Source organism: Chlorocebus sabaeus, chromosome 14 (genome assembly GCF_047675955.1).
Source record: "Chlorocebus sabaeus isolate Y175 chromosome 14, mChlSab1.0.hap1, whole genome shotgun sequence".
Lineage (NCBI taxonomy): Eukaryota > Metazoa > Chordata > Mammalia > Primates > Cercopithecidae > Chlorocebus > Chlorocebus sabaeus.
Genome location: NC_132917.1, coordinates 15735313 through 15747421, shown reverse-complemented (window position 1 = coordinate 15747421; position 12109 = coordinate 15735313). Strand labels below are relative to the sequence as shown.

General features: G+C 51.6%; 1 protein-coding gene across 1 annotated transcript; it reads right to left on the bottom strand.

The window, feature by feature from the left end:
* Positions 1-3280: 3280 nt before the first annotated feature.
* MYCN (MYCN proto-oncogene, bHLH transcription factor) lies at positions 3281-9714 on the bottom strand. Its single transcript, XM_007971422.3, has 3 exons — positions 9522-9714; positions 7415-8321; positions 3281-4791 (listed from the first exon to the last, which is right to left on the bottom strand). Exons 1-3 carry the CDS (start codon positions 9675-9677, stop codon positions 4187-4189), a joined length of 1668 nt encoding a protein of 555 aa, XP_007969613.3. The 5' UTR covers positions 9678-9714; the 3' UTR covers positions 3281-4186.
* Positions 9715-12109: the final 2395 nt, after the last annotated feature.

Below are 12109 nucleotides of genomic sequence, written 5' to 3'. Positions count from 1 at the left end.
CTCAGTGAACGAAGGCAGAGGACCAGCTTCCTCCGTCAGACTGCCCCAAACTCAGCCACGAGGCCCCTCATATGCTTTCATTCATCAGCCCCTCAACCCCAGTGCCTCTTGGTTTCTCCCCTTGCCTTCTATACAATCCCCAGGGCTTTACCTCTCTTGCAGACTGTGGGCTTCTTGTAGACAGGCCTGTATGAGCATTTTATCTTCACTTCCCCAGACCTGCCAGCATAGTCGGTACCAGACACTCACTGAGGTCTAAGGGATGTCTTTTCCCATCTGAATTAGCCCGAGAGCTTGTGAACTGGGGTTGGTGGGAGACCCACCCATAATGGAAATCCTCACCTCGCTCCTTCCTCTGTTACCGTCTCTACTGCTGGCATCTGCTAAGGCTCTGGCACCTGTCAGTCACAGGGCAGGTGCTCAGAATCAGAGGCAGATGAGAGCCCTAACTGCCTTAAGGGAGCCCACAATTTAGAGGGTCTAGGAGGTGTGTAAGGCAGCTTTTCTGTCTCCAGAGGGGCTAGAGGATAAGTGCACAGAGGCCAGCCTGGGAAAGGCCCACCTGGGGGTGCAAGATTGAGAAGGATTTCAATTAATGGAATCTGGATAACCCAGAAGGAGGGATGTGGCGAAACAAGTCACAAATGAGAAACAGCCAGAGTCCAACACCCGGAGAGCCATGGGCCATGGAGCTGGTGGGACGGGTAGAAGCAGCTCCGTGCTGGGCCAGAGAGTCAGGACTCTCCTGTAAATAGCAGGGAACTGTTGGAAGTTTGCATAACAAGTAGGTGGTTTAGAAGGGTTAATATGGAAGCATGACATAGGTGGACAAGAGGGCCAGGAGGTGGGGAGGCTGCTGAGTGGGCAATGAGAAAGCAAATGTTATGGGAAGGGCACTGGGCAGATCATAGGAGACCCTGGCTCTAGTCTCCCTGGGTAAAGCCATTAATTCCAGGGGGGATCCCGCACCCCCATTCCGTGAAATGAATTTCAATGAGATGATCTCTGTGCTCCGTCTCAGCTCTATGATTTATTGATCTAAATGATTGTAGAGCTCTTTCCTGGTCTCAAAACTGCTCTTGGAATGCAGAGATGGTTTCTCATGTTGTTGAAACAACTAGTTCAATTCTTCTGTGACTACAGCAATTACTTTATAGATAATTGCAGAGCTAAATTTGGTGACATTCCCTCAGCTAGGTCAGAAAAGGCAAATATGGGATTTTTTTCAGTTTAGTTTTAATACTTTAGGTGCATATGTGTGGTCCACCTAATGCAAAAACATTTCATGTTATATACTACATTATATACATTAAAAAGATGACTAACCTAACAATGAAAAACAAGAAACCGTAAGCATTTAAAGAGAATGACCACTGGAGATGTTACAGGGGGTGGAATTTGGCTCTGAGCTTCCCAGTAGCCAGAGCAAAAAGAGAGCATAGGAGGAATTGTAGTTTAATAGCCTCATTCATATGAACAGTTTTCTTTCTTCACAGTTAAGCATTCCATTTCACTGGACACACTCAGGTAGGCTCCTTATGGGAATCACAAATAGAGAAATTCGGATGACTGAGCTGGGCTTCAAGAATCTTAGGTGCACAATTAACGTGAGGTTGCTTAACTTTCTTTTGCCTCTTGCATACACAGAGGGGCAGAGGCTGTGAGTGATTTGGGGCCTGTAAAATGCAAACGAACAGAAGTTTTTTGAATGACAATTCAAAAAGAAAGGGTGCATTATTTCTAGTCTGGGGATGGGGACTAGGAGAATTAAAGGGTATTTTATCTTATTTTCTACATGGCAAGACCATCAGAAAGATGTACATGGTAGTCTCACCTACCTCACATCTCAAACTCGAGTTCTGAACTCCTACTTGCCTTTATAAAATGACCAAAGTGGCTGGGCACAGTGGTTCATGCCTGCAATTCCAGCAGTTTGGGAGGCCGAGGTAGGTGGATCACAAGGTCAGGAGATCGAGACCATCCTGGCTAACATGGTGAAACTTTGTCTCTACTAAAAATACAAAAAAATTAGCCAGGTGTGGTGGCATGCACCTGTCGGCCTAGCCACTCAGGAGGCTAAGGCAGGAGAATCGCCTACACCTGGGAAGCGGAGGTTGCAGTGAGTCGAGATTGCGCCACTGCACTCCAGCCTGGGCACCAGAGTGAGACTCCATCTCAAAAGAAAAAAATAATAATAAAATAAAATGACCAAAGCAGACAAGGACACATGGCTTGGTGTCTCCCATTTCTGCCCCGACAAACTGCGTGGCCAGGCAAGCAAAGCCGTCTCATCTCTGGACCTGCTTTCTTCTCAGTGAAGCAAAAGGCCTTTTTTTTTTTTTTCCCAGCTCCCAGTTAAAAATCTGAGATAAACAAAACCCTAGAGAAATAACCGAGTACAACCTGACACTCAAAAAAGAAATAGGTTATTTGCACACTTTTAGTTCTGAGAAGCTGCTTACAAGCAAGGGTCTTACGTCCCGACAGGTAAACTATCTGAAACCTCCCTAAAAGATAAGTTTTGGCTCTGTCTTCTGGAGCCTGCAAGATTGATCCCATCTCCACAGGGAAGCCGGAGTAGCCAAGACACTGCTGTGTGATAGGAATGGCTAGTAGAGAGCTACGCCACCCATATGGGGTCTCCATTGTGACCCCAGGGTCTCTCCTGCAACCTGGTACTTGCTCTGGACTACATAACTGTCACTTCATGAATTACACGTTGGTGAATCAGGTTGAGTTCATTGAAGGGAGGAACCCATTTCCATCTTTTTACTCTGCTTACCACGCTTAGCCTAGAACCTCCACAGATCCTAGTAAAGGTTTTTAAGAATGAATTCTTGGAGACAAACTGTGCTCTATGTTAAAATAGAAGGCTGTCTGCCAATGGGGCAAATACTACCGAAGCCCAATACAAGTGAGTTAAACAACCCTGTGACTGCTTTTCCTTTTCTTTTACAGGGACTGATCTGAGGTCCCAGCTTAATTCCACTAAGGAGCCACAATATACAGAAGTGCTCTGCAAACTGTCAAGTGCCATTGCTACAATGCACAGAATAGTCACTGATAACATCTCTCTTCTGCATAATCTTGGAAATTTCCCCAAACTCAGTTCCCTCCACCTTAAGTGGGGACAATGACTCATGCCCCCCAACCAGGATTGTACAGGTGCAAAAAGGGCTACTTATGGAAACCAAATCCCCTCTGTAAGTTATGGATTATTTATGGTTGCTCCTTAAGGGACAACGTATAGTGCCATGAAGGAAAAGGTTGAGTGGCATCATTTAATTTTAAGCTATTTATTTTCATAAACATGAGGTATTTCAAAGTGCTATAAGATGCAGCACTAAATATATACATTTTGAAGAAATTAAACACAGAACTTTGCATTTACCCAGTTCTATGCACCAAACATGAACAAATACATTAACAGGAAGAAACAGGCTAGGAAAAAGGCATATATATATAGTAAATTTCTTTACAAAAGTTTCTTAGTTCAAAAAGTGATAAAGTAATATCTACTCAAAACTTTCACAACTCATTTTCATACGAAAATATAAGTATCAAATTTAGTTATGTATCAGCGTCATACTAAAGTATACAGGCAGTGTAAGAATTAGTACAGTACATAACAGAGATTAACAATATATTTGTATACAAAACATGCTCCTCAAACATTGAGGTATTATTACAGTACTTAGGTATGAACTTCCAGTCTAATACTGGCCGCAAAAGCCACCTCTCATTACCCAGGACGTATACAAAAGGCGGATGTGTCAATGGTATTTACAGAAATGTTCCCCAGGGGTATCAAATGGCAAACCCCTTACGTGGCATCTGCTGGAACTTAAGCACCATTTTAAAAAAGAAGGAATGACTTTCTGTTGTTTGGAAACTTGGAACACACAAGGTGACTTCAACAGCCCCAGAGGCTCCCAACCGTCACCAACTTTTACCGCTGTCATGGAGGTGAGGTGGAGGAGGCTGCAGGGCCACCCAGCGTCCTGGGAGGCAGGCTCTCCAAGGTCCCAGCAGAACCCCACACTGGTGGTCCTGCTCCCCACCCAGAGCCGAACTCGACAGGGGACCGATTTGAAAGTAAACCAACATTCTTAATGTCAACACAATGTTTGTTTAAAAAAAATCAAAATGTGCAAAGTGGCAGTGACTGTCCAGTTTTGAGAAGCGTCTAGCAAGTCCGAGCGTGTTCAATTTTCTTTAGCAACTGCTGCTGTCTTGCCTGCAATTTTTCCTTTTCCAGCAAAAGCTGGTGCTCCTCGGCCTGGAGGGAGTGGACATACTCGGTGGCCTTTTTCAAAATGACCACCTTGGCGGCCTTCTCATTCTTTACCAGCTCCGGCACGTGGTCCCTGAGGGTGAGAAAGCTGGACCGAAGGTCGTTGCGGCGCTGGCGCTCCAGGATGTTGTGGTTCCTGCGACGCTCACTGTCCTCCGAGTCCGAGTTTCGGGGGCTCAAGCTCTTAGCCTTTGGGGGGATGACACTCTTGAGCGGACGTGGGGACACCTCACTCTTTATCTTCTTCTGGGGGGGGGCATCCTCACTCTCCACGTAGGGAGATGGGGCGGCATAGTTGTGTTGCTGGTGGATGGGGAGGCATCGTTTGAGGATCAGCTCGCTGGACTGAGCCCTCCCGGGACCCAGGGCTGCGTTCTTGGGACGCACAGTGATGGTGAATGTGGTGACAGCCTTGGTGTTGGAGGAGGAACGCCGCTTCTCCACAGTGACCACGTCAATTTCCTCCTCTTCATCTTCCTCTTCATCATCTTCATCATCTGAGAACAAGATGCGAGTTACTCCCATGTGAGAACCATTTGAATGCAATTCATATATATTCATGTTATTATGTATGTGTTATCTGTCTCTTCCGGCAGACCCTGGCACAGAGTGTGCTATTTTTACGGGTCCATCAACGTAGATGTGGACAGTTATGTATGTTTTAGATCTCTTTAAATTAAATATATCTGTAGGACGGACGTGGTGACTCACACCTGTAATCCCACCACTTCGGGAGGCAGAGGCGGGAGGATCACCTGAGATGAGGAGATTGAGACCATCCTGGCTAACATGGTGAAACCCCGCCTCTACTAAAAATACAAAACTTTGCTGGGTGTGGTGGCATGCTCCTGTAATCCCAGCTAACTCGGGAGGCTGAGGCAGGAGAATCACTTGAACCCGGGGGGCGGGCGTTGCAGTGAGCCCAGATCGCACCACTGCACTCCAGCCTGGGCAGCAAGAGCAAAACTCCGTATCAAAAAAACAAAACAAGAAAAACATACATACATACATATACATGCATGTGTGTACATATAAGTATGTTTTCCTTCCCCATTCCCCAACTGTGCTTTCAGTCTTCATTCAAGACTTTAGCAGGTGGTAGAAATAAATACAAAGAACTTGGCCTTCAGGGTCAGACAGAATCCTGGCTTGACCGCAGACCAGTTGCATGACCCTGGTCAAGTTACCCAGCCTTTCTAAGCCTCTGTTTCCTCAGCTATTAAATGGGGATACCACTTTGACAGACAAAATGTAGACTTAGCATAGAGCTGCGCCTAGTAGACAGATGCTCCGTAAATGGTAGCTTTTATCATAATCACCAGCCTGCCCGGTGGACTTATTTACATTTCTAGCTCCACACTTAAAGAGTTGAGGCCTCTCATTTTAGGAGCCTCATTTAGCAATTTACACATGGTTGTGTTTGATTTTAAGTCCTTAAACAAACTAGAGGAACAATTTAATTAACTGAAGAAGAAAAACAACTTTTCATCCACAAACCTGAGTTTTATACAGTAAGCAGTTTTTCATTTAATGAAGATCAAGTCTTAACTACAAAGCCATAATCCACAGTTGGTAGAAACCCCCAAATGGGAGCAGCTCTCCTCAAAGCCACCAATAACAACAGCAACAACAAAAACGTGTAGCATCCTGTGTGCATTCTTCCCCTCTCTCCTCACTGACTACCACGCCGGGCTAGAAAATTATTGTTTAAAATACAAGCATGAAAATCAAAACACATCTTCTGCTTGATCTGAAGGGGACCGGAAAGCTGAACAATTGTGGGATTTGTTCTAAAGCCGAAATGTGAGGCTGTTCCAGTCTGTAGGTCCCTTTAAGCCAATGTTTTGGTTTTCTGCCAAGAAGACAGCTGTTGGAAGGAAGTGCTTCCTCACCGAAAGCTGTCAAGGCGCGACATTAAAGGGACAGAGCCGTTTCAAACTGGAGGCTTATCACCAAGTTTCCTTCCAGGAGCCTCAAAGATCTCTCCTCAGCCCAGAAGTAAATTTAGGATTGTTTCCACCTGCATTCTGAAAACACTGGTTTTCCAAGTCCAAGGCGGGGTGGTCCCAGCTCCCTGCTCCAAGGACAAGGCAATGCCACTCTTTGGGTTGAGTTCTGTTCATCCAGACCCCCAGGGAAAGGCCTGGTTTTAATCCTTCCCCTCAGCTTAAGGCACAGACAAATGCACACAATAGAACTAACCAGTGAGTCCTCCCAGGATGCGAGCATTCCTGGAGAGGCTGCTGAGTGCCTGCCCTCACCTTCAAGGGCACTGGGTTACAGATACAACTCACATCTCAAATTAGGCCTGGAATTCAGGCTGGAAGACAAAACTGGAGCCAGTTTTCACTGCACATTGGAAAGAGGAGGCCCCTTAAGAATGTACACAACTGCTGTTGCACTTGCAGCCAGCTGCTGAATGGAGGGAGGGAGGGTGCCCCCACCACCCTCAGCCTTTCAGATCCCGGGCCCGCCTGCTGGACTCGCATATCGCCGCCTGCTGGCCACGCACCAGGAGCAAATAGCCCACCACCCACCGAGGATGGGGGAAGGGTACCGACATTTGAAAAAGAAAAAAATAAAGAAAAGAAAACCGGCTCTAGCCATCTGTGCAACCCTCCTATAAGTTCCTGTGCCTTAAAAAGGGCTTTGCACAGCCCTTGTATCTTTTCGGGATGTCTTTCCCTCCCCTGACCTGGGCCGGAGTCCCTTTCACCCCTGCGCTAACAGGTTTCTGTCCAGGCAATGCACCCAGCAACCCCCTAAACCCTCACCCGGTTTAGCCACCAACTTTCTCCAATTTTATTCCTCGGGCTGCGCTACAAAAGATGGGCGGGGGGAGGGAACGGGGTGAGGGCCCGTGACGGCCTAGAGGAGGGCTCCTCAGGAGAGGGTGGAAGGAACTTTAGTAAAGGCGAGAATTGGAGAGCACCCTTTGCAGCGGCCTTCTCTCAGCCCCTTCTCTTTACCCCGAAGAGAGACTTGGAGGAAACAGGACCTCTGCCCCCAGCACTGCCTCCAAAACGCTCCCTAGGCCAAGACATACGAGCACTAACAAAGGGGACGCGACCCGGGGTCCAGTGCCCCAGGGAGGCAGCCGGACCCGAGTTCGGTCTTTACCTGAATCGCTCAGGGTGTCCTCTCCGGAGGTACTGAGGGCCTTGTGGTCGCCGCCGCTGGTTTGGCGGCCGCCTGTGCGCGGAGGGGCGATCCCCGGGGCCCCGGCCGGGGCGGAGACCCCCGCCCCGGAGGCGACCGCAGGGCCCACCGCTGGGGCACTGGCCGGGGCTGCGGGCATGGGAGCTGGCTCGCGCTTGTTCACAGGAAAGGGGAAGACCACCGCAGGATCCACGCACTCGGCAGCCGGGTGGGCGAGCTCCGCGGGCAGGGCGGCCCCAGCGCGGCCGGCTCCCGCAGCCCCGCCGTGCCCGCGACCCGCAGGGCTGGCGGCGCCGGCTCCCGGGGACTGGGCGGTGGAACCGGCGGTCGGCGGCCCGCGGCCGTGCTGCAGCTTCTCGCTCACGGCGCGTTCCAGCTTCTCGCGGGCGCAGAAGCCGCTCCACATGCAGTCCTGGAGGATGACCGGGTTAGGGGTGAGGCCACCCAGTCCACCCAGGCCGAACGCGTCCTCCTCGGCCGGGCTGCCCCACAGCTCGTTCTCGAGCAGCATCTCCGTGACCCAGCTCGGGGGCTCGGAGCTGTGCTCCGCGAAGCCACGGCTGGGCGACAGCGGGGGCGTGGGCAGCAGCTCAAACTTCTTCCAGATGTCCTCCCCCGGGGGGGTCGAGTCGGGGCCGCCGAAGTAGAAGTCATCTTCGTCCGGGTAGAAGCAGGGCTGCAGCGAGTCAAACTCGAGGTCTGGGTTCTTGCAGATCATGCCCGGCATGGTGGACGCGGAGCAGCTCGGCATGGGCTCGCCTCCCGGCCGGCGACTGAAGGCTTCTTTCCGCCCCGCTCGTTTTAATACCGGGGGTGCTTCCTTCCCGTGGGGGGCGCGGAAGGCGGGGGCCGGCGCCGACCTCCAACACTGCAAGCGACAGACACACCGGAGAGGGTGGGCAAACGGAGCAGACCGAGGGGATAGGCAATGGGCGTCCCCTCTAACCCGGTTCCCCAATCTTCCCTCCAAGCCCCCCACTCTGCCCACGGCTCCCGAAGGTGGAGGAAGTTGTGCCTCTCGCTCCCTCCCTCCCTCCCTCCTTTTGTGTACAAGCTGTCTACGACAGGGGGTGGGAGGGGGCATGCAGATGCAGGGGGTGGTGGCGTGGCTCCGCAACTTTGGAAATTGCCATTTCATTCACACAAGGCACTGCCTGGGGGAGGGGGCTGTTCCAGGCTGCAGAATTCTAGCTCTCCCGAGCACGCAGACAACCCCACTCGCAGCGGTGTGGGGCCGGCTGCTCAGGGGCTGCCCTGGGCTCTCCGACCCAGTTACCGGGTATGGTATTTGGAGTACCTTCTACCCCCTTTGTAAAAATGCAGCCTCGGGAGTGCAAATGATAGCAGGGGATTTAGGAAACTTTGCAAATGAAAAAGCCTTTCTCTAGACAGAGACCAACAACAGACACCCGTATCCACAAATCCTTCCCCTCCCCAAATTAGAGCAAACGCCCTCGGCATTCACCCGCTGCAGGGATACTCCTACCAATAGCTTATCTGGAACCTCTCTAAGCCCATCCCTGCTCTTCCAAACCCCCAACAGCGTCCTCTTCCAGGGAAGGGGAGGTTGAGCCCCTGTTCCCGGGAATGGTGCAGGGGCGCCCGCGCGAAGAGGGTCACCGGGAGAGCCGCCTCTCCTCAGAGCTGGAGCAGCCGTGACCCAGATTACGACCGGGTGGCCTCGCCCTGCCTAACCCCCCGTCTTCTTCTTCCAGGGGCACCCTTTGGAGAAGAACCCCAGCCTAGGGTGGGGACGCACCGGCTCTCCGACAGCTCAAACACAGACAGATCTTCTAGAGCAGGGGGAATTTCTTTTCGCAGAAGCCATTACTCCCCCCGGTAAGGGCTGCAAAAGGATTAGGGCGGGTCTCCTTTAGCCAGGATGGCTTCGGGGCTGGAACTGGCTTTTCTGGGAAAACCCAGAGATGGTTTTGTTTCGGAAGCAGAAACAGTCCCCCGGGCATATTCGGGCGCCCGGTGCGCACGTCGCAATCCCGTCCAGGGCTTGCCTTGCCCCGGCGCTCGTCGCTTCCTGGGCGCCGGGCGGTTTGGAAGCCCTGCTCCTTACCTCCCGCCAACTGCAGGGGATCCGGAGGCGATTCTGCGCGGGTGTCTCCGGGTGGGCCGGGGGGCGGGGGTGTCCTCGGGTGGCTACAGTCTGTGCGCGCTTGCGCCTGGCTAGCGCTTGCTCGGCTCCAGCACAGTTCCCAGGAGCCCCCCGCATCCACCCAGCGCGTCCAGACAGATGACTGTCACTGCCTGCGCTTTGAAGCTCGGGGGATATTATGAACTGAAAAATCTGACACACCCGGGGGGCGGGGAGAGAAGGGGGCTGTGGCGCAGACAAGGGGGAGGGAGAAAGGAGAGGAAAGCGGCTTTACCCCGCCCTCCTGATTTCCATAAAAATCAGGGGAGGCGCCAAGGCTTTCGCGCCAAAAGCCACTTGCTTTTCTTTGCAGAGAGAAGGCTGCAAAGCTGGGAAGCCCGGGGTGTGCTCCTCCCGCCCTTTTGGACCCCCGGGCTTGCACCGGCTGCACTCTGAGAACCAGCTGCGCGCCGAGCGGTGCAATGCAGTACCCACCCTGTGGGCCTGGCAATTGCTTGTCATTAAAAGAAAAAAAAAAAATTACGGAGGGCTCCGGGGGTGTGTGTTGGGGAGGGGAGACCGATGCTTCTAATCCAGCCCCTGCTTTGACGGCGTGTTGTGCAGCTGAGCGCGAGGGCAACGTTGAGCAAGGCCTTGCAGAGAGGTTGCTCCTGCGTAATTCCGAAAGAAAGCTAGTCCGAAGGTGCAAAATAGCAGGGAGAGGACGCGCCCCCTTAGGAACAAGACCTCTGGATGTTTCTAGTTTCGAATTGAAAGGAGAGGGGCGCCCCCCTTGTTTGAAAATAAATAAATAAGTGCGAGCTACGAGGGTGGCGCCGCGGTGGTTTCTTCGGCCGAAGGCGACACCTCGCGGAGACTGAGCAGAAAGCGGAGCTGCCCGGCCTCGGCGCGGACCTGGAGGGCGGCCACTCCGCAAGTCTCCCGCCATCCCCGTGGGACTGTCCACGAGTCCTCACCACTGCGGATGGGAGGCGGCCTGCCTCTGCTTCCGAGGGGGAATGGGCGTACGTTCCCTGCAGCCGTCCCCAGGGCTCCCAAGTTAACCTTTTCGAAGTCACCATTCTCCCCAATTATGGGCAGGCGAATCTGATTTCCAGAGATGGAACTGCTGTCCACACCTCCTGAGATCCAGCCTCGGCTCAAAAAGCTTGATTCCGAATTGTTGAAGGGAAAAAGGAAAGCTGCGGTCACTACTTCGTTTCTTTGTGCCTCAGTTTCCTCAATTGTGAAATGGAGTTCGTAGTGCCTCTTACCTGAGAGTTATGAAAGCTCTCATAAGTCTCCAGCCCATAATAGTTGTGTCAGCTATTATTATTATGATGACTACGACCTGATATTCTTCCGGGGACAGTAACACCGCTCTGTCCAGCAGCAGCATTGGCCCCTCCACCATCAAATCCTGGCTTTACTTCATGCTGGTCTAGCTTTCTTACAGGTGCATTTTTCTGCGGGGGATCAGACATTATTGCCCCTGCCCGCCAAACTCTCCAAGAACAATCCTGGTCTCCTGGACAGCCCCCTTCACAACCAAATACACAGTGAGGTGGGATTTTGCCTTGAAAAACATTCCTTAGGCTTGTGTGGAGGGAGGGAAACCTGGCCCTGGGATTGGGGTGGGAAGGCTTCCCCCCCTACCCCCCACTTTTTTCTCCAAACTGGAAATGCCATTTTCCATCGCCCCCACCTCTTCAGCTCACCATCGGATCTAGTTAAGGAGGAGGATGCTGAGGGTCAGGGGGCAACCCATAAAATGCTCACAGATTAGCATTTGTGAAGGCCTTTCCAGCCCTGACCCTGGATGCCTACAGAGCTATAGGGAGAAAGAGTCCCAGAGTTCTAGGAAGAGGTCCATGAATGCGGATGAGCTGCCCTTCCAAGCACCTTTATTATTGTTATTTCCCTCACAAATGTAAAAGGCTTCACCTTTGCAAAAGCCTTTTACAGCCCCACTTCTGCTTTTCCCTAGCCCCCAATCGACATCAAGCCCTCCTGCTGAATTGTCGCCTAGCATCCTGTCCTTTCTTGCCCAGCACTCACCTCCATTTGTAATGATCTATGCCTGGGAGTATTTGTTCAGTGCTCACTTCGGTGACACTGTAGAAGACAGGCTCGCTCTCCCTCACTAACCTGTGATGACCTGGGTCAGTTTTGCTCCAGAGGGGATCCTCAGGGCACAGCAGCGTACCTGTATATAGTAAGAACTCATGGTATTGTTCAAGACCAAGATCACTGAATGAGTCCTTTTAAGGCAGCCAGATCTTCTGTGGCAGGACTGTGAAAATAGGCCAGGATGGGTTCAGTTGCTCGGAGTCCAAGCCCTACCTTTGTCCTTTCTCATCAGATGAATGACCATCAGTAGGTCATTCACCCTTTGTTGAGGGACAAGGTGTAGCAGAAGAGAGGGACAGAGGGACAGGAGACCTGGTTACTCTACATGCCTTTGAGCAAATCATTTATACTCCCTGGACCTCAATCTCTAATCTCCTGCTTTTAATGCAAGCCAGTAATTACTGACAAGTCTGAATCTGAAGGTTAACAGAATGACAAAA

Bases quoted from the DNA above. Each gene is read 5' to 3' on its own strand.
- MYCN (XM_007971422.3), bottom strand. From the start codon at position 9,677: ATGCGGGGGGCTCCTGGGAACTGTGCTGGAGCCGAGCAAGCGCTAGCC. The intron at 8,322-9,521 runs GTAAGGAGCAGG...TGTCGCTTGCAG, and splicing joins TCCCCTGCAGTTGGCGGGAG to TGTTGGAGGTCGGCGCCGGC. The intron at 4,792-7,414 runs GTAAAGACCGAA...TCTTGTTCTCAG, and splicing joins GGACACCCTGAGCGATTCAG to ATGATGAAGATGATGAAGAG.